The sequence below is a fragment of the Poromitra crassiceps genome, assembly GCF_964638095.1.
Source record: "Poromitra crassiceps genome assembly, chromosome: 14".
NCBI lineage: Eukaryota > Metazoa > Chordata > Actinopteri > Beryciformes > Melamphaidae > Poromitra > Poromitra crassiceps.
Window position 1 is genome coordinate 25,772,300 of NC_139633.1, and position 23,270 is coordinate 25,795,569.

The 23,270-nt window shown below is 43.3% G+C and overlaps 1 protein-coding gene and 1 pseudogene across 3 annotated transcripts in view; both read right to left on the minus strand.

Annotated features, from left to right (window-relative positions):
* p4ha1b (prolyl 4-hydroxylase, alpha polypeptide I b) overlaps positions 1-12,970 on the minus strand; it is a 33,119-nt gene extending 20,149 nt beyond the window's left edge. For both annotated transcript variants that reach the window (XM_083650492.1, XM_083650491.1), the window contains exons 1-3: positions 12,772-12,970; positions 2,977-3,059; positions 1,906-2,002 (exon numbers count right to left, since the gene is read on the minus strand). In XM_083650492.1, the coding sequence (XP_083506618.1) occupies positions 1,906-2,002; positions 2,977-3,059; positions 12,772-12,785 (194 nt within the window). In that variant the 5' untranslated portion in view covers positions 12,786-12,970. The remainder of the gene's footprint in view (positions 1-1,905; positions 2,003-2,976; positions 3,060-12,771) is intronic.
* A 1,231-nt stretch (positions 12,971-14,201) lies between these two features.
* Positions 14,202-19,891, minus strand: LOC310789097 (putative rhodanese domain-containing dual specificity protein phosphatase; annotated as a pseudogene). Its single transcript has 4 exons — positions 19,883-19,891; positions 16,743-16,879; positions 16,211-16,349; positions 14,202-14,858 (listed from the first exon to the last, which is right to left on the minus strand). The product of its transcript is annotated as a putative rhodanese domain-containing dual specificity protein phosphatase (transcript).
* Positions 19,892-23,270: the final 3,379 nt, after the last annotated feature.

The window sequence follows — 23,270 nt, forward strand, 5'->3', positions numbered from 1 at the left end:
GTTACAGTTACACTGAGGAGGATGCAGAGTTAGTTACAGTTACACTGAGGAGGATGCAGAGTTAGTTACAGTTACACTGAGGAGGATACAGTTAGTTACAGTTACACTGAGGAGGATGCAGAGTTAGTTACAGTTACACTGAGGAGGATGCAGAGTTAGTTACAGTTACACTGAGGAGGATAGTTAGTTACAGTTACACTGAGGAGGATACAGAGTTAGTTACAAGGTAGGAGGATACAGAGTTAGTTACAGTTACACTGAGGAGGATGCAGAGTTAGTTACAGTTACACTGAGGAGGATACAGAGTTAGTTACAGTTACACTGAGGAGGATACAGAGTTAGTTACAGTTACACTGAGGAGGATACAGAGTTAGTTACAGTTACACTGAGGAGGATACAGAGTTAGTTACAGTTACACTGAGGAGGATGCAGAGTTAGTTACAGTTACACTGAGGAGGATGCAGAGTTAGTTACAGTTACACTGAGGAGGATACAGAGTTAGTTACAGTTACACTGAGGAGGATGCAGAGTTAGTTACAGTTACACTGAGGAGGATGCAGAGTTAGTTACAGTTACACTGAGGAGGATACAGAGTTAGTTACAGTTACACTGAGGAGGATGCAGAGTTAGTTACAGTTACACTGAGGAGGATGCAGAGTTAGTTACAGTTACACTGAGGAGGATACAGAGTTAGTTACAGTTACACTGAGGAGGATGCAGAGTTAGTTACAGTTACACTGAGGAGGATACAGAGTTAGTTACAGTTACACTGAGGAGGATGCAGAGTTAGTTACAGTTACACTGAGGAGGATGCAGAGTTAGTTACAGTTACACTGAGGAGGATGCAGAGTTAGTTACAGTTACACTGAGGAGGATACAGAGTTAGTTACAGTTACACTGAGGAGGATACAGAGTTAGTTACAGTTACACTGAGGAGGATACAGTTAGTTACAGTTACACTGAGGAGGATACAGAGTTAGTTACAGTTACACTGAGGAGGATACAGAGTTAGTTACAGTTACACTGAGGAGGATGCAGAGTTAGTTACAGTTACACTGAGGAGGATACAGAGTTAGTTACAGTTACACTGAGGAGGATCAGAGTTAGTTACAGTTACACTGAGGAGGATGCAGAGTTAGTTACAGTTACACTGAGGAGGATGCAGAGTTAGTTACAGTTACACTGAGGAGGATGCAGAGTTAGTTACAGTTACACTGAGGAGGATACAGAGTTAGTTACAGTTACACTGAGGAGGATACAGAGTTAGTTACAGTTACACTGAGGAGGATGCAGTTAGTTACAGTTACACTGAGGAGGATACAGAGTTAGTTACAGTTACACTGAGGAGGATACAGAGTTAGTTACAGTTACACTGAGGAGGATACAGAGTTAGTTACAGTTACACTGAGGAGGATGCAGAGTTAGTTACAGTTACACTGAGGAGGATACAGAGTTAGTTACAGTTACACTGAGGAGGATACAGAGTTAGTTACAGTTACACTGAGGAGGATACAGAGTTAGTTACAGTTACACTGAGGAGGATACAGAGTTAGTCACAGTGCTTCATTTGAAGGGTTTAGTGTCCCTGACAATGCGGCCCTCCGGAGGTGGTTTGGCCGATCAGATTGCAATCCGCTTTCAATGTATCTTCTTGGGGGCGTTTACACCTGTACTTTCAAGCAGTCAAGCACTATCTGATTGCAATCTGATCACAGAAAACGCATGTGACAGGGTGTAAATGGCCTCTGTGTTTACCCTGCATTTTCGAGACAAAATGGCCCCCGTGAAAAGAGTCTATAGAGGAAATCGTGAGTAGCGTAGCGTCTGTGTGTAGTGTATGCTTGTGTACGTGTGTGTGTGTGTGTGTGTGTGTGTGTGTGTGTGTGTGTGTGTTCAGACACGTACCGTTTGAGCTGCTCCAGCTTGCTCTCCTCTGCTCTGATGTAGTCCTTTAAAGATGTGACTAGGTCCTTTTCTGTGTAGAGCAGATCTGTCATGTGGCCTGAGGGGGGGCGCATCACAAACAAAACATCATTGCTACTTTGGTCCTACAGGACATTGTTATTCCTAGAGAGTACCGCAGGAATGAGTCCGGAAGACCGGGATGTTAGCACTTCCGCCTCTCGCGTGTAAAAGTCAATGGGATTTTTGTATGGGGATTTTGGTTACATGCTTGAAATAAGGTCTGTGGTTAAGAAAAGTTTAGGAAACAGCTAAGATTGTGTTCAGCAAGATAATCTTCACAAATGAGGACCACTTTTATGACTTTCGAAGTGTAGAAATGTGCAGATTATCTTGCTGAACACAAACTTTGCGGTTTCATAAACTTTTGTTAACCACAGACCTTATTTCGTGCATTTATCCGACATTTCCATACAAAACTCCCGTTGTTGAATTTTACACGTATTAAGAACCAGGAAGTGCAGGGACTTCTGGGTAAGCCTACAAAAATACATCATCCCTGTGGTACTCTGTGGAATGAGGACCTGAGCTTCTGCAGGTAAGTGTGTTAAAAAGTAAAAAGTGTGAAAAAGAATAAATGGGGTCAACATAAAACAGATAATTTATTGCATGAGAAAACTATGTTTCATTAATAATAATAACCAAATAATTAATAATATATATAGACCTTACACAGCAGATTAAACCTGCTCTAGTCATCAGCCTATCATAACACAGCAGATTACCCCTGCTCTAGTCATCAGCCTATCAGAACACTTTGAGCTTGTTGAAGCAACAGATACCCACCAATGACAGGGAGGGAGAAATCAGTAGTATGTTTGATTTTTCATTAAGAGAAAGCAGTGCTGATATTGATACTGTTGCAAACGAGAGTTGTATCCGTTTCAAGTTTTTAGTATTGATATACTTATCGATACTATCGATACCTGTTGCAAATTAGTATTGTATCAGTTTCAAATTTTTAGTATTGACTTTTATCAATACTATTGATACTTTTGACACCCCTAGTCTTACCTATGGAAGTGAAGAAGCTGTCAACTGACAGAGACTGCTGCAGGCTGCACAGCAAGAGGAAACACCAACACTGTAGCTCCATGCTGAAGGAGGAAAAAGAGTCAGTTGTTGGTAGTGTTGGGGGTAACTCATTACAAAAGTAACATATTACATGTAAATATATTACTTTTACCAGTAACTCAGTAATATAACGAATTACCGATAAGATTTCAGTAATATTACACCAGTTACTATGTCAGGTAACACAAGTTACAAATTAGGTTACTCTTTATTTTTATTTTTATCAAAGCACATGTTTAAATAAAGATACAATCATTTCCTAATCCAATTGTGTGTTTTTATGCAAATAACCACTACAGATGACAATAACAAAAGTAGTGAATAAGTCACTTTTTACTTTCAAATGAAAGTAACTAGTATGTAGTATATTACATTTTGAAAGTAACTTGCCCAACACTGGTTGTTGGTACACACTCCCTGATGCATCACAGCAAACTTGAATACTGAATACATAATGTCATCAGAGTGTTTCTCAGAATTCAGTTCATGGAACCTGCGTTGTCAATACAGCCTGCATTGACAATGTAACTATAGTGTTGTTCTGCTGCCTGTGTGCCTCACTGGAGATGAGAAAGGCCGGTCAGTCAATATGTCCTTCTCAGTCTGCCAATTTGTTAAGCTGAGGAGAGAGATGTCTTTCAAGGCAAGTTGAAATACACAGTGATTAGAAGCTTAAAGAAGGATGGCCCATTCTACTCAGATTGTGCTTTCACTGAAGCACTCCACTCTGCTAGAGCTTCTCTCTGTTCAATCATCATCCTCCACACCTTGCTGCCTTTGACACCTTCAACCACCAAACCTCTCATGCTTTTGCTCCCACCGGTCGTTCCATGCTTATCCATTACTGTGGAAATGAACTCTTAATATCTTCACGGTGCACTCTCTTCACTGAGGTCCCCCCCCGGCTGGGTAAGTGCTGAGTTCCTCCTCCTCTTCTCTCTCTACACTAGAAAACTTGGCCCGAGCATAACATCTTCTCAACGTCTCCTATCACTGCTATGCCAATGACAACTGTCGTTTTTGCTGATATCCAGATTGAGGTACGCTATCTCTGCCTGCCTCACTTACATCTCCAGCTGGATGTGAGGCCAGGCCACCACATCAAACTCAGAACATGGCGACTCCTACCTAGCCTGGGTAAACCCAGCCTCCATGTGACCTCTATCTAGACTAGAGGTCACGTGGAGGCTGGGTTTACCCAGGCTAACTCCTACCCACAGTGTGTGCAACTCCAGACAACTGACTGTCAGATCAGGTCAAACTCAGACCATGGTGACTGGTGACATGGTGACTCCTACCCACAGTGTGTGTAACTCTGCAGAAACGGACCTTTCCTCTCCAGGGACTAAGACATGAACATTGTTCCAGCTTTAGCCATCTCCTATCTGGACTACTGCTGCCCTTTTCTGCTCCTCACAAAACACACGAGCACCCCCCCCCCCCTCAAACTCACCCAGAACCCCACAGCCCCCCCCTACTCGACCTCAACCTCGCCAAATTCTCCTGTGTTGTTCCCCTCCAACTCTGCCTCTAGTGGCTGTTCATATGCAATGCGTGCGTACAACACTGTGAAGTGATTTGCTAAATAGACCCTTCTCACGGGGCCCATTTTGTGTCGAAAAGGCAGGGTAAACACAGGTGCAAGCAAAACACTAATGAGGGTTTCCAACTTGCACGATTGGAATTTGGAAACCCTCATTAGTGTTTTGCTTGCACCTGTGTTTACCCTGCCTTTTCAGCACAAAATGGCCCCTGTGAAAAGGGTCTATTGTTCTACGGGTTATCTTTTCCGAGCACTCACTCTTACCTGGTCATTCAATAGTCACAGAAATGGGGACTAAAGACATTAAGGCCGCGACATTTGCAGCAAAAATTTCGAACTTAAGTTTGTTTGCGTGCACTTTTGGTTTACTTAGGAATTGAAGCTTATTCTAGAAATAATAATAATACATATGACTTATATAGCGCTTTTCTAATTACTCAAAGACGCTTTACATATAATATAACATAAAACGTACAGACACAGAACTAAAACAAATATGGGCTGTACAAAATGAAAAAGGAGGGTGGAGGCAGAAGTCAGACATTGTAGGCTTACTTGAAAAGGTGGGATTTGAGTTGGATTTTTGAAATCTATCGGTGTACCCAATATACCGGTAAGTCTCTCGGCAAAAGAGCGCCAGCTGTAAAAGCCTAAAATGGAAATGGAAAGCTACGGAGGCAGCTAAAGACCAAAAAGGTATGGATACATGTGTCTGAAACAGACACAGAGAAACAGAAAGAGAGAGAGAGAGAGAGAGAGAGAGAGAGAGAGAGAGAGAGATAGATGGACTGTCATGAGAGACGACTGATAATAATACTGTAGTGTGATAGTGGCCTTCAACTGGTGAAAGTGACCTAACTTAGAGGATTTCCTTAATCCTTTTAGGACCAGCCTCCCACCCACCAGCCACCACACAAGGCCAAATATAACTGCGTGGTTGCTGGTTGCTACCACGGTGTCCTGTCTGCCTCTGGAGCTGGCACACAGCATCACTGCTGCAGGCAAGGCAGCTGGCCTCTGAGGCAGAGGTGGGTGACTTGTGACTTGAGTCGCACACACAGTCACTTGAGACTTGACCACTTGAGTCACACACACAGTCACTTGAGACTTGACCACTTGAGACTCGTCCTCAAAGGACTTGAGACTCGACTCGGACTTGGGATTTGGGACTCGTGAACAATCTTTATTTATTTATTTTTGCCATTAAGGACATTTCTACTATTCATTTTGCATTCATGGGATGGAAAATAATTCACTTTTTGTGCTTTTTACACTATAAAAAAAACAGTGCCATAAAGTAAACAAACTGGCATTTAAAGGGTTAAAATACTGAGTAGGAATTAAATGTTGGACCCTATGATGAGGAGATTGGTAATGAAGGAACAAACAAAAATTGACCTTTGACCTGTACATTTTGCACACTCTCGACCTGTTAGAGCACCCTTTCTGTCCTCTAGAACAAGTGTAGAAAGAATTCCGATGGTGTTGCACATAATGTCATCTAATCAATGCTGATACTGTATGCTAATAAATGTAGATAAAGGTTTGCTTTGACTTCCTTAGTCTTAGCTATACGGTGTTCCAAGCAGACCAGACGGCATCCAGCAGATGATAGAACGCTCATCCATAAGAGACTTGAGACTTGACTTGGACTTGTGACCAAAGACTTGACTTGGACTCTAGCTTAAAGACTTTTGAGACCTGACTTGGACTTGCAGAAAATGACTTGTGAGCGTCTCTGCTCTGACCTTGTTCTCTAGCCATACAGAGAGCAGGATGAAGAGAGACAGACAGACTGACAGGAAGAGATATGTAAATGTCATGTTTGTGTCCACATGTCCAGGATCATGTATGCATGTGTATTTGGGCAGTAGCAGGGGGACATGTGTGGACAAACACAGCCAACCCGTTCTCATCGCCAACTCTCCCTATGTTGACTATTTGTCATGTCCCTTGGCGTCGCTAGAACAACGCTAAATCCTTCTGCGACTGTATTGATAGATTGGTAGGAAAATAACAGGTGATTATAATCAATTAACAGGGTGATTACAATTAAGTGACACAAACAGCCAATGAGCTGTGTGTATTGTCCATAGACCACGGAACACAGCCTAGCGTACATTTTCTGACCAATAAGGCATTCTGCTTTGATGGATTTAGCTTATTAATTAAAAACAAATAAAATAAAATAAACGCTTGCATTTACCATTTGATGTCACCTGCTAGATAAACAAATAAATTTGGCTCATAACCTATATACTGTATTTCAGTGGTAATAATAAACTCAATCAACTCCATCAAATATAGCACTTTATAATATCTTTATCATTAATAATAACCAAATAATTAAAGGTCCCATTCCGTGCAAAAGCTGTTTTTACTTGTAAATGCATATATACTGCTGTCATCCCTCCCTGTAATGAGTGGTCACAAGCTCAGAACTGCCACAGTTGGATTTGTCCCTATCCAGCTTCCCCCTGCAGTCTCCTTCAAGCCACACCCCCTAACGCTCTGTTTCCCAGACGGGGTATCGGGACGTCACGATGGTCCTCAAGCATACTGCGCGCGTCTCTCTCACACAAGCTACCTGCACCATTTTGTCTATAGCCACAAAATTAACACTTCTAGCTGGAGCGATGCCAACTGTACGTGATCCAGCAACTGCAGAGGTGCATTCGGTAAGTCTAGGCATTTTGAGATGTCCTCTTTAGCGTAGCGTTGCTAACGTTAGTTGTGGACACAACCTAGCATGCTGGTCCACAGACGCTAATCTGATTCAGAACTGTTAGTTCTGAATATATTATAGAAACAGACCATTCTTGGGACGCAACGAGATGAGGAAGGGACAACTCCGTCACAACAAACGGGGTTGCTATATTTTCGACAAATTAATCCAGAATCATGTTTTATGGACCAGAGACACACATTTTTAAGAGGTTACAGCTGCACGAATTGGGACCTTTAATAATATGGACTATCTGGGCGGGACTGCATAGCGATATGACATTTTGGATACGGGCCCAAGCCTATATAGTCAACATGGAATGAGAAGGGGTTGACACAGCTGCTTGCGTTGCCACAGGGAAGAAAGACGAGGATTTGGAACTGATGAGAGGTAGAGAAGGTGAAACAGAGGACAGGAAATCGGAGGGTTGGGCCAGGAAAAGGTCATTAACGGATATATATTACCTTTGTACATTGTACTCCAAATACACAGCCCTATTAGTCGAGAAACTTAAAAACGATGATTAGATACTAGACAACACGCTCCATCAACATCTCTTATGTATCCACACACAGTAAGCCAAAGTTTTACTCAATTACACCTGTAGCAGCACTATAGAGAGGCAAAGTGAACGTCACTTCCTGCTTCAGCACTGTACCAGAGATTTTCTTCCGCAATTTATTTTCCCATAGACGTTTCGTAAAATGCTTATAAAAAACAGTTTTACTTGGTCAAACCAAAACGGTTCAGCTATATTTAGAATCGGGAGAGACCATAGAATATTTCACTCGGACCAAAACTTTAAAAAAAAACATCGGAAGAATATTTTCTTTAAACCCGGATTTTTTAAAAGGTTTTGGTCCGAGTGAAATGTTATGCGATCTCTCCTGTTTCTAAATATATCCGAACCGTTTGGTTTGAACAAGTACAACTATTTTTATAAGCATTTTACTAAATGTCTGTGGGAAAATAAATGGCGGATGAAAATCTCTGGTACAGTGCTGAAGCAGGAGGTGACGTTCCACTTTGGCTTTCTATTCTACAGTGTGACAATATATTATATACATGACTTGCTGTATTTTGCAAACAGCTGAGGCTGAAGAAATTCTAGTTGAACTTTTGTGCCACGCGTCTGTGATGAAACGTGTGTGCGCTTCCAATAGAAACACCAAAGCAATGATCTCTGCAGTAAGGTGGAGGGGAAATGTATTGCAGCAGTGTCAGAATTTTCCTAATCAAACAACCCAGGTCTGAAGCAGTGTACTGACGTCAGAAGAAAAGCTCTCTCCTGGAAGCGGCATTTGGAAATAGCAGGTGCGTTAGAGAAATGCAGTGGAGATGAGCCATCTATGAGCACTGGATGTTGTATTTTGGTTTTGGATATTATGTATACAACACTAGCAAGATAATGAACAAGGAATGGATGTTCTCACGGTTTCTTGAAAACTCTGCCTAAGCCTTGTTGAGGCTTGCACTGTACCGAGCGGTGAGCAACTAGGGCTGTCAAAGAATATTCTATATTCGAATATATCTTTGAATATAAAAATTAAAAGAATATTTGAATATGAAAATTAATATTCAAATGTATTTATTTTTACATTTAACCAGGTAAAAAACCTGGCCAAGAGGGCAACACCTCGTTTTGCCTGGTTATTTAAAAACATTACAAAAGTGTAGGCTACTACTGTATTAGTACTGACTGAACAAATATGAAGAAAAAAAAAACAATGTTTATGTTGAGTTTTTTTTTTATATGTTCAAATAAAAATACCAAGTAGTTATATAAGCTCTCTGGTTGTATTGGTTTGCCTTGCCACGCATGCAAAAAAATCAAATCAAATAAAAAAGTATTTGAATATATTCAAACTAATATGTTTTGTTTAGAGGGAATATTCAAATATGATTTGGGGCCAATTTTGACAGCAAAGCACCTCCAGGTTGTGTCTCTAGATGACATCATCACGCCCTGGTTTCTTCTGTGGTGTCCAGCTTTTGACATGAGCTTCTCATGTTCAAAAATACTGCATGAACCATTTCTCTACAGATGGAGAAGAGAGCACTCTGAGGACACAAATACAATCTGTCTATAGATTGGTATCTGTCTATAGACTGGTATGAAAACAGTGTGATATCTGATTGAACTTGATATATGGTGTAAAATACAGATGGAGGAATGCATAAACACTAGTGATGCCAGCCAGGTGAAGCTCATGCATTAAAGGGTGCCTACACAGCCACTGGCACATTGGCCTCACTGCCTTGCTGCACGCCGTCTAACAGGCTCAGGCAGGTCTTCACTTTGCCACCAGGCCAAACTTAATGAAAATAAAATAAACGGCTTCATATGGGATTTCTATTTGGGTCACCAGCAGGGACACAATTAACCGTTCACGTCACATTAAACTGAATTCAATTATATTTCAATTCAAACCAAATATATATTTTGAGAAATGGCAGCCACATTACAGTGTATTATAATACCTATTAAGTTTTGGCTCTTTCCATAATTTGTAATGCCATCATCCAGTCCAAAAAGCCATAATATGATAGACAGACACTTGGATCGGCATTTGCATCGTAACATATAATTACCGTCGTGACAGGGTGCCACCCACAGTGTCACTGTGGTAATGTTCTGTTTTAATGTCAAGATTAGTTAATAGGGTGTGAGATGAGATGTGTGCCTCACACTCATAAAAGTAAGACTGGCATTGAGGGTGTGTGTGTGCACAGTACTTGCATAGTTGTGATATGTCTATACACTCCAAAGACACTTCCTGATTGCCCTTAAAACATTTTAGTCTGCCAAAACACTTTGTTTAGACTTGTTGTAGAAATGTTCTACAGTGTTCTGCAAGAAAACGTTCTTTTCCCTGACCTTTTCTACTTCTGAGACAATCGGGCCGCAATCTGTTTGGGCATGCATGCCATGTAGACAGAGATAGCCTCGTCTTAAAGGTACATTCAGCGATATTTTTGCATTAAAATAAGTGTTAAATGGCTCGATATTCCGACAGCAATCACAGAAATAGATTGTTTGGTCAGTGACTTAAAACACCCAAGGCCCTGTGTAACGGCGTTGTGTAGGTGGTACTTGCAGCAACCCATGTTACGGGCTTGCCCAGGGGTGGGTACGAACCGCCGACCTTCGGCTTGGGAGTCCGACATGTTAACCACTGCGCCAAGAGAGCTAGCTCCTTTTGTCGGAGCTGATTAACATGCCTTTATACTGGGGAGTGAGTTTAACCAATCCACTCGCTACCACTCGGGACTCACGAGGAATCCGCGCTGATTCACCTCGGTTACACCCGCTGTCCTCTATCTCTCTCCTGTAGTCCTGCAGGCAGGGCGGACGTATCTCTGCATCCCTAACTCGTAAAGACTCATGGATGGCAGCATTGGATTCGGGGTGAAAAAAAAATATAGTCCTATATAGGCATCGCGATCGGACCTTCCATTTCCCAGAAAATGTCAACTTTTCTCTGATTGGATCAAAATTGCCGCCGACCTCGAACTATCCAATCTCTATGAGAGACAGTCACCAAACACAATTCTTCACTAGCTCTATTTTTTTTTAAAGATCTAGCTTTTAAATAGGAAAGGAGCATCATTCTTTCCTAAATGGATGATGTACACTGTACAGTGTTTTGGAATGAACCTGTTCAACTCTGCACCACTCGTACTCCGTCATCAAACACATGGGAGCTTGTAAAGTAGCTGAGGTTTGAGGTTTAGTTTGCAGCATCACTGAGTCCTGCCTTGACCCTGAATCTGCCACCCACAAGGAGGATCCTCCATCTTTAAATGTATAATCTCCCACGATGTGATATGTTGAGATACTCTCCTAAACAGATACAATGTTTACTAGATACAATGTCACATTGTATCTAGTAAACATTGTATCTGTTTACTAATGTTTTATTTGATGACAACTGAAATGTTTCATTGGAAGCCCATTCAAGAGCCCATGGGGAAAATCATCATCATTATTGCTTTTTTTTTTTACATGGCCATGTGACATACAATCATTTTATTTATCCTACTGTGCTCCTGAGTGCTATCTTTTAATTGTTATATGTGTGTGTATGTTTTTTTTCTATGGATTATGTGTCCATTAATAAAGTTGATTGATTGATTAATTGATTGATTGATTGATTGATTGATTGATTGATTGATTGATTGGCTAACTTTTATTAACAAGTCTGACTGTTCTCCATACTCTTTGATAAGATGGTCATTAATTAAAAGTCTAATTCATTAAACAGGTTTGATTTGCCCAGTGATTACAGTGGTAAATAAAAAGGACAGTCAAATGTAATGGCATCAGGTGGCAAACAAGCATTTAATTAGCTATAATAATGATATAAGTTCCAATGGGAATAGTATGACCAAGATCACTCTAGTCTAAAACATGCCAACACTATAACGTTGAATCCCTCCTGGAATTATTACAGTGATTTGTTTGTATTATGGAAGACCAAGCTGGCTATTTTTATTAGTGAATTAATTGTGACAACTTTACTGCAAATTGCCTACTAAACTAAGTAGTACAGCAGCTCTCTCCCACGTCTTTTGCCGTACATTTGAGCAAATCACTGATACTGTGATAGCCTGCAAATATGTTCTCTTCCAAGTGAAAGTTCCACAGTCAGAGAGGATGTGGATGGATAAGACTGCCACGTCTTCGCCCCTCCCCGCCGAGGAAACTCGTGGGAAGACTGCAGCAGCTCATGGAGTCTGAAATGGCTTTACCTGCAGCCCCCTGGACCGCCAGCAGGGGGGGAATTCAATTCTAGCCCGTGTTATTACTCACTTTCTACCAGCTTGTGGACCCCGTAGTCGCAGTAATTAGTGCAAAAGCAATCACTCATTAAAAACAGACTACAATGAATACCAGCGCCTCAAATAACAGTAGAGGCTATAATAGGCTATTGACTGTCAATTGTGACTCTTACAAACTATTATAAAATAACAATACATCCAATATATGCCGTAAAATGAATGAATGCAATGTCGAAGCAAAGCCAGTAGAGAAGCTATGAGAAACAGTAGCAGCAGCATCCCGCTCCACTGGAATGTCACAGTTGACGTGGGGAACCTAAACGCTACTAGTATAGGCTCTCGTTTCATTTCAATCTCGTCGGCTTTTTCCACTTTTACTAATTGTATTCGTCAGTACGTTAGACTCCATATTTGTCTTTGTTTATATTCCCATAATATCTAGCCCATTCTGCGGCTGCTGAAACGACTCGGAGATCATTCAAAATGTTATCTAAATTAGGCTAGCCAAGTTATTAGCAGAGCTTGAATGAAACTTGCAGTGTGCGACACAAGTTTGCAATATTGAATGGCTGTTGTTGTTGCCGAAAGAAACATCAAAAGAAAAGAAAGGCAGAACTTCTCAGAATGTCATGATCATCATCACCAGTATAAAGTAGACATGCATTTATCAGGATTCAATATTTACCGAAACGAGAGCATCTTGACGCCGAGAGGTAGCCTAATATGCCCGCCGGTCTCAGTCGCGCTTCTAAACTCTCGGTCCTCCTAGTCCTCCTGAAAACTGACTCGGTACCGACTAAAAACGCGGTGTCTCTCTCGTCCTGTCCGCCGGGTCCTTCAGTGCAGCGTACTACTCGCCATCTGGTGGTTCCGTTCCGCCTGCTTTTCTAACATCCAGGCTGAATGGTATACGTGCAGTCTCTCACACATCCACTACTAGAGATACTTTTTTGGGGCAGGCTCTCGTAGATTGTGAGGGGAGGTGCTAGTCACTAGTGTTGAGTCAGCCATGCATGCTTATTTTGGGGTTTTTTAAAAGTAGGGATTCGGCCCTTCTTTTATAGCTTGTTGTAACGTTACAGGTCAGTGCCACGTATTGTAAATGTAAATGCACTCATTTTCTTCTGGGTTGTTGGACTGAAATCTCTAGGCTGAAATCACATCCCCTTGTTTATTTTTCTTTTATAATGTAACATAGGTCAAATGTATATATCCCCATATAAGACTATTTGAAGTGTAGTTTTAAAAGGTCCAAAGTTGGCGCAACAACCCAACTTTCCACCCCCTGTCCTCATCGTATCCCGCCACATTCCGGAAACTTCCTAGTCAAACTTCCCAAAGAGTGTGACCTGAGGGAGGGAATTCCTGCTGCTGTATGCTGGTGAGTTGAACGGGGCGGGGCGGGGCTTGTGTGTGTGTGTGTGTGTGTGTGTGTGTGTGTGTGCGTGTTTGTGTGCGTGCGTGTGCGTGTGTGTGTGTGTGTGTTTGTGTATGAGGGGTGGAATGTGCCAATGATATACTCACTAGCCACTCGTGTGTGTGTGTGTGTGTGTGTGCGCGTGTGCGTGTGCGTGCGTGCGAGAGAGAGACAACAGTTTGTTGTAAATAGCCAGCTGTAGTGTGTAAACACTACATGCAAGCCGCCGGCCGCAATGCAGTTTGGAACTACTCCTCTACATAAATACTGTTAAACAGGATACATGGCTGCTCAGCATTATCATGGTCTCATGGAATAAAAATGAAGCCGGAAAATCTTTTATGTTATCAAATTTAAATAGAGTTTATTAATGTACATTTTCTATTATATAGCCTATATAATAGTCAAGCAAACTAGTGATCAGTCTCAGATGATAAAAAGTCATACAGAAGTCAGAAAAGCATACATCTGTCTAATTAGTGTAGCCCAGGAAACAGATAGAGGTTTGGGTGCGGTGAAGATTATATCAGTGATAAATACCAAACACGTAGGCAAAGTATCCTCTTCCTATCCAGTCTTTTACAAAGGCTTCCTTGGATCCACCCTCCCTTTGTTTAGTATCATGTTATTTGACACGTCTCAATGTTAACTGTAGAGAAAACACAACAGGATATCATGCACTCTTTCCATCCCCATCCTCACAGGCGGATGTCGTCCAGGGAGGTGAGTCTGCGCCCAAACAGCTGCTCCTCATAGGTCAGCAGCTGGCGCAGGAAGTTGACGTTGGGCGCGGTGCACGCCCTCCTCTCCTTCAGCCAGCGCAGGGCGTGAAGCAGCGACCAGCGCCGGTGCTCCATGAGGAAGGCCAGCGTTAGCGCCGAGCTGCGACTCCGGCCCAGGCTACGGTGGACCAGCACGCGTCCGTCCGGCCGGATCCTCCCTCAGAGCCACGCCGATGAACCTGGACGCCAACGGCAGAGTCTCCAGCAGGTCCTGCTGGTGGTCGTCGCTCAGGCGCAGCCTCAGGTAGCGCAGCGTGTTGGGGAAAGCGTCGGGGCAGTCGGCGGTGGCGTTGACCACGTGGGTGATGTGTAGGTTCTGGATGATGCGGTAGTCAGAGGCCTGGCGGGCCGAGCCCTGGTAGAGAGTTCCCTCCAGGATCTCTGAGGGGTAGATGGTGAGGGCGCGGCGCTCGGGCTCCAGCAGCACCATGCGTGGGGTGCAGAGGAAGGGGTACAGGGTGTGGAAGGCCGAGAAGCCCCCCTGCAGGATGACCGGCTTCATTCCCAAAGCACTCAGCTGCAAGAGACAGAGCTGGAGGGCAGGGGGGGCGGCCCTGTCCGCCACACTGGCCACTGAAACACACACACACACACACACACACACACACACACACCAAGACACACAAAAAAATCACATGGACAGCTAAGACACACTGCCCACTGAAACACACACACACACACACACACACACACACACACACACACACACAAATACACAGACACACACACACACACACACACAAGACACAAACAATCACATGGACAGCACATGGACAGGCGCGCGGGAAGCTATCTCCCACGAGGGGGTCTGAAGCATATACTCGGACTTGCGCCGAGCACTTTGCGCGTGCACGTGTGAGGTGCGTGCGCGTGCACGTGCGAGGTGCGAGCACACGCAAAGTGCGCTGCGCGGCGCGGCCTTGTGCGAGCATGCTGCGTGAAGTTGGCACTTGTAATGCACAATTTATTGTCTTAAAACTTGAATGGAATCAGGGGTGCCGATTTATGTCTGTGCCAGTGCGTGCCCATGCTTGCGCATGCCCGTCGCCCAACCCATCCCCCGATAAAGCGATAAAGCTGACGCAAACGCACCATAGGAGATTTAACAGCGACCTACACACACACACACACACACACACACACACACTTCACACACCACTTCAGTTCGACAGAATAGGAACAAGCGACCGAAGCATGCTGTAAACCACACTCATCTCAGCAACATAGAAGAACATGAACAGCGTCAGCATGTGTCAGTCTGTCTCTCTGATACCGCTCAATGCACAAGTGTGTTTACTCACCACGTCAGCAGGGTAGAGTGCACTGACTCATGCAGCCAATCAGATTGGGCTATGTTTTGATCAACTCGTTTTGTAACCCGGGGCCGCCAGCGGGCCTCGGGTGGAGGAGTTTGCTATCAAATCAATGTAAAGAGACTCGACCCCGCCCAGCATAGCCTAGAGCCCAGAGCAGAGCACCCACGGGGAAATGAGGGGAGAGAGAGAGAGAGAGAGAGAGAGAGAGATGCCTGTGACAGTCACTGAAGTTTCGCCAAATGAGGGTGGGGCTGCTGGGGGGGCTGGGGGGGGCTGCGTCAGGAAGGTGCAGGGGCTGAGGCCGCCACCAGGGGGGGCTGCAGCCCCGGCAGCTCCCCCTTTCCAGCGCGGTTGCACATGGATCATCCTGGGTCTCACGCAGCTCTCATGAGACCAGGGGTTTAGATCATCCTGGGTCTCACGCACATGGGGGGAGGGGGGGGGGGGGTCAATGGGGATTTACTCGCTTTTACAGCCAGCCTCAAGTGGCCATTCGAGGATCTGCAGTTTTTGGCATTTCCACATTGGGCCAATTTTTCACAACCTGGAAATCCGTGGAAAAATGTGTGTATTCCTGTGCCTCCTGAAGGCTGAGTGTGGAGGGTGGACCTGGGCTGCATCGCCCCTCTACGTACAGCAGTATGGTGGAAAAGTCCTGCAGCTGTGCAGAGCTGATCAGACAGCCCAGCTGTGGGTGGATCACTATGTCACACAGGCCCGCGCTGTGACCAGGTGGTTCTGCTTGTACCTGACACACACATTCACAAACATCCATATGCACACACACACGCACACACGCACGCACACACGCACGCACGCACACACACACACACACACACACACACACACACACACACACACACACACACACATGTTAACACAAAACTTGCACCTTTCTTGGGTCATCTGATGGCTGAAAACTGTGTAGAAAGTATTGCAATTAAACCATATGGAGTTAAAGTGACTGTCTACAACATACAAATGCCACCATCTAAAAATATATATAGGGTATATATATATACTTCTGGGATATTCCACACCTGAGAGTTAAGTGAACCGGAACCAATTTCCTTGTATGTGTACATACTTGGCCAATAAAGCTGATTCTGATTCTGATTCTGGAGAACCCTGGACCACCCACCTCTCTGTACTGCGGCAGTCCAGGATGAGAATGTAGTAAGGGTGGTCTGCCTCAGCGTTCAGCAGGTTGTACACCTGCTGGGGGGTGACGTAGCCTCGCTCGACATGGGACGTCACCGGAAGAGCAGGAACCAACATCTCCTCGGAGGGGGGGGGGGGGGGGGGGGGTTATTTTATTGTAGTACAACAAAATTATGTTTGCATGCCTCCATTTGCATAACAAACAAAACAATAATAAACAAGTAAATTAAATTAAATAAATAAAATTTAGTGCAAAAACACAGTGGGCAAAGTGTATTGTCACCTAAGCGTGGTTAATTTAAAAATAATTTGCGTAAAACTTAAAAGTAGTTAGTTCAACATGTAATAAAGACAACTTGTTTCAGTCCATGTGGACTGCACTACTTGAATATTTTTTCTGTTTTTCTATCATGTAAAGAGTCAGATACCAGATCAGTAACGCACTGTCCATATTGCACCGATCATATTGCACCGATCATATTGCACACTAGTGTGTGTGTGTGTGTGTGTGTGTGTGTGTGTGTGTGTGTGTGTGTGTGTGTGTGTGTGTGTGTGTGTGTGGAAGAAACAGATGTGAGAAACAGAAGAATACACCCCTTACCTTTGGTCTGGACAGCTGTAATGAAGGAGTGACCACTCTCTGTTTGGCATGTGTGGTCAGGCTCTCTGGGTGCCCCTCTACACCTCACTCTAACACACACACACACACACACACACACACACACACACACACACACACACACACACACACACACACACACACACACACACACACACACACACAAGGCAGTGATACAGAAACCATCCAGAAGACAATCAAGTAAACACCATTGCACAGTTTTAGATGTTGAACAGAACAGCAAGCAAAGTCCACTTTACCTGGACAGTGCTACGCCCATCTCTTTACCTGGACAGTACTCCGCCCATCTCTTTACCTGGACAGTACTCCGCCCATCTCTTTACCTGGACAGTACTACGCCCATCTCTTTACCTGGACAGTACTCCGCCCATCTCTTTACCTGGACAGTACTCCGCCCATCTCTTTACCTGGACAGTACTACGCCCATCTCTTTACCTGGACAGTACTCCGCCCATCTCTTTACCTGGACAGTACTACGCCCATCTCTTTACCTGGACAGTACTCCGCCCATCTCGCTTAAGCGTTTCCCACCCGGCCTCCGTCAGCAGAACATGCTAACACACCACTGAACAACGCCTTAGCTTTGCTGCTTACTCGGACTTAGCCTGGCCCTTATTTGAGCTCTTTGTCTTGGAAACGCTGTGATGGTGAAGTGCTCTAGAGTCTAGAGTGGGCTGCATGGTACCTGGCTGTGACAGCTGAGAGAGAGAGGAGAGCTGCATGGTACCTGGCTGTGACAGCTGAGAGAGAGAGGAGAGCTGCATGGTACCTGGCTGTGACAGCTGAGAGAGAGAGGAGAGCTGCATGGAGACAAATCCTAGCTCACCCACACTAAACTCCCAAGGGCAACACTGAGATAACAGCAATGAAGAAGAGGAATGTGGAAGGCATATAATAGAAGTTGTTGGCAAAAGCGCTCAGTTCATTCTTGACTAGGGGCACTCTGTGCTGTCAGGCTGAGGCATTCCAACAAGCCTTATCAATCCAGATGTAGACACATTCATCATTGGATGGTTCTGGTTCTTCCCCATGCTTCTTTTTCCCACTGTTGTAGAAAATATAAGTTCCATTGGCATTTCCTAATCAATAAGCTAATAGTTGCCTAATAATTGCATACGCATAATTAATGCTATGAGTTACCATGACATGACATCTCACACATATAGATTCACCGCAGTGGCAGAGGACTTCTCTCTTTTGCTGAGACCTTGGGCAGTGCATCGTGTCCCATAACAATTGATAACAGTCTCTCGGTCAGACTGCACGACGCACACACATTTACAAGAGATCATCCCATTCCTCTCCCCCCTCTTTTCCTCCCTTACAGTATAAAGCGTATGTCAACTGTCAGTCATTACTGAATATTTGGACTCTGTACATTGATCAGATGGTACATTGAGATTCAGTCTCTCCTATAATGCAGTTTATAGGAGAATGTTATGGCTTTAAATATACTTTCATAAGACACTTCCTGGACTCCTGGTTTCAATTCATTTGGTTTATATAAGCTGTTGTAATTATCATATAGCGGATGAGGAGTGGTCAAATTCCATTCTATAACACCCACTGTCACTTGGATCCTCTCAGATCTTTGCATTAGATTCAACCAATTCAGAATTCGGAAAAAATAATTTCCAATGTTTTAAGGCTTAATATATTGTCATTGTACAACCACTGTTTATTTGTTCCCTGAAAACATCCAATGAAAGTTGACAAAATAAGAGATACGGATATTATGTATCTGGTGTTTGACTTTCTGTACTTGGGAACGCAAGCCTCATTTTCCATTATCAAGCACTAGAAACATAGCATACTCCCCCTCCCCCTCCTTCACAAAAGTATTTCTATCTTTTCAACAGGAAATGACAAATACATTGTGATTTTTGTTCTCTGTATTACCCACAACATGATAAGTAGGCTATAACACGTATAACAAGTATAACATGATTTATACTATCTGAAAGTGTACATTATCCTCTTTAATATGCATAAATTGTATTGTATGATATTGTCTCTGAGCACACAGAAAGCAATTATACACACCAACCCCTCCTAGTGGTAGATTTTTGGAATTTTAAAGGGATCATGGAAGTTTTGAATCTTGTGTTTTGTGTCTCTTTGTGCTCACTCCCAGCCAAGTCATCACCTGTCCTCTCTTGTTACCAAAGACGATGCGATTCAAGCAAGACGGCCTAACTTCAACTCACTTCCTGTCATTTTGTCACGTGGGTTTTGCCCACGATTTCCCACGCACACGCCCACTTTCGGCAGGTCTGAGTCAATGGTTGACCACGCCCATTTAGGAGACTTGCTGCTACCATTTGTTAGAATTGACGGAGCCTGCGGTGACCCATCTATAGTAATATAATATCTATGTTGTTACCCATCACCCCCTTCCTCACTTCCCTCTCCCTTAGTCACAGCTTCTCCACCTTTTGCCTCCTGGCTTGTAATCCACTGTCACATCTGTTCTGTCTCACCTCCACCATTTTTCAAGCCCCCTCCGTCCTCCTGCCCTGTCCATCAGCTGTTCTCAACTTGCTGCACAATGTGCACATGATCATTTATAGGAAGTGTTTTTATGTGAGTAGGGGGGGGGGGTGTTGATGTTGGAAATGTACTGATTATGGATTATAAAAAAAAAACATACATTATCTTTTCTTTTCTTTAGACTTGTAATTCTTGCAAACATATATGCATGTGTGTCCAAAGCATCATGGGAGGTGAAGGCTATGTGGCTTCCCACAACAAAACAGAGCATGACTGCCCCCTGTTGTGCTCCTGAGTGATCTAAGGTGATACATCAGTGAATCAGTGAATTACATTACATAAAGTAAAGTACATACACACATTATTTCTAAGATGATAGAGTTAAATAAATCTGTGTAAATTGATTTCTTGTTGTTGATTTATTTTGAGTTCATCATTAGTCCGCCCCTCAATCACAGCATCACATGACCAGGTCCATGAGAGCAAGCCGCCTCGTTGTCATAGTGATCCAGGCTGGATCAATGCTACTGTGTTTGTTTGAGCTCCGGGCTCCAGAGCGCAAAGCCCCCCCATCATCCCCTCAGTCTGTTGACTTAAACAGCCTCTCTCATACAACCACACGGCTGAGCTGACGGACACCATGGTGCTGTGATGGGCTATGAAAGCAGCTAGAAAGAGGGCCAGAGAGAGGGGGTGGTGGTGGTGGTGGGGATGGGGGTTGGTGCTGAACGTTTGAAAAATCTGGGGAACGACTGTTAGGAATGTCACAAACAGAACTGATAATATACTACTACTACTACTACTACTAATAATAATAACAGTAACAATACCTTTATTTATATAGCGCTTTCAAAACAAGTTACAAACCACTTTACATACAATTCAAAATAGGCAAACAGTACATAAAATTACATACAATTAAAAAGACGATATAGGTCCATAAAATGTACACAGAATAAAATGTAACAATAGGGTACAACAAAGGTGAATAAAACAATAAAATCACGAAAAAGCAAGTCTAAAATAGTATTTTTAGACATGACTTAAAAGAAGACAACGTGTTCGCTTCCTTGATCTCCTCTGGGAGGTCATTCCATAACCGAGGGGCCCGAACAGAGAAGACCCGGTCACCTACAAGGTTAGAGGGAGGAATGGCCAGGAGTGACCTGCCAGGAGTGACCTGCCAGGAGTGACCTGCCAGGAGTGACCTGCCGGAGGATCTCAGGTTGCCATTCTAAGACAAACTATGAAGTGATTTTAAAACCGGCGAGATACAGTATGTTCTCTCCTGTTGTTGTACCTGGTTATGAGTCTAGCTGCGGCATTTTGAATTAACTGAAGTTTATTGAGCTTTTGTTGTGTGAGACAGGAGAAAAGTGCATTGCAGTAATCTAACCCGGGATGAGATGAATGCATGACTGTTTCCAAGTTCCTAGCGGCTAAGAATGACCTGATTTTTGAAACATTTCTTAAAGGGATACACCACTTTTTTGGAAGTTTACCTCATTTCCCACATCCCCCCCACATAACCAAGATACACCATGCCTTACCGGCACTGTCCGCTCAGTTTACAGTGAGCTACAGTCGTGAAGTTAGTAATTATCGCCATAGAATGGAGGCTAATGGTAGTACAGCTGTTAAAAATCTGCCAAAACACACATCTCACTGCGCCAAAATACATGTGTACTCACCACATGATGAAATATTAATCCAAAATGCACATAATTGGTCTTTTTGGAAGGAAAAGAGGTAGCCGGCACTACTTTCCAAACATGGCCGCCGACCTCTTTTCCTTACTAAAAGACAGATTATGTGCATTTTGGATTAACATTTCATCGTGTGGTGAGTACCCGAAGCACAACATGTATTTTGGTGCCGTGAGATGTGTGTTTTGGCAGATTTTTAACAGCTGTACCATTAGCCTCCATTCTATGGCGATAATTACTAACTTCACGACTGTAGCTCACTGTGAACTGAGCGGACAGTGCCGGTAAGGCATGGTGTATCTTGGTTATGTTGGGGGGATGTGGCAAATGAGCTAAACTTCGAAAAAAGTGGTGTATCCCTTTAATGGGAAAAGACATGATTTGACAACAGAATTTACAGTATATGCTGGTCCAAACTGAGATGGTTGTCAAATAGATACAGAGGTTTCTACAAGTGAAAAGCAGCACTTGCCCCTCCCTCATTACCATGAGGTGCCCTTGAGCAAGGCCCTTAACCCCAACCGCTCCAGTGGAGCTGCTCAGTGGCCAGCAGAGCAGACTGTGGTTGTACTGGTCAGCTTCCAGGTGTGATTGTTTGTGTGAATGTGAACAGGGTGCCGCTGAAAAAGAGAGCATTGCTCTCAGTGAGACTCTCCCTGCTTAAATAAAGGTACAACAATAGGGCAATAAGGCAATAGTTAAATATTAACGTACTTACTCATACAGTACTATATTACTTTCGCTTCCAAAAAATGTACAATCTATTTAGCCAGCTCCTTTTAGAACAACAACTTGCGACCAAATGTATTATTGGAACATCAATTAACCAATCAGTCAACAATCAGCCAAACTGCATACTTTTTGTTTATTTGCATACCTAGGACAAAAAAACCTAATAACATTCTGGCAACGCATTAGTCTCGCTTAGCCAGACCTATCTCCCACACTTTGTTTTAGTGCTGGAAAAAGTAATGGAGTAAGTGTAACTTGAAGTTACTTGGATTAGTAACAGTAATATACTGTCTTGTAAATTGTAATCCCTTACATTACTCGTTACTGGAGAACGTAATAAAATGACATTAACGTGTTACTGAGTAATGCGTTACTGCTCAACACTGATGAGGAGCACATTACTGTCCACTAGAAGATTGCTTCTTTTAACAACTGTATGGGAAGACAAACAAACTAAGGCCAAAGTCCACCTGGACATCAGTGGGGAAGTAAATGAGTTGAATGCCCTCAGCTCAGACGGCTATGTGAAGAACTGAGAGAGAGGCACATTGTTATTTCATCGGAATGATAGAAAAGGAGACTGTTACAGTAAGAAGATTTATCAGTATTATTAGAACATTTTCTCAGGGTTTGCTGTAGATTATGGAGATTGTGGTATGCAATTTCTGCGGACCAAACATGACTTTATGAAGAAGACTGGATGGTGAGTACACTTTTCTCTCTTGCTTTTTCATGTTTACCTTTCCCTTCTATCTCAGAGGCCAGGTGCAGAACTAAATATATATTCAAAACTTATCATATATTCAAACCACTGTTTCAACGTCAACGGAACAGCAAGTTGTTTTAATATTTGTATGCTATTGGCTTTTGACTGTTATCAGTTAGCACCGGAGATTTACTCATATACATATTATTCTTCCTTTTGTTTGTTACTTTTGTA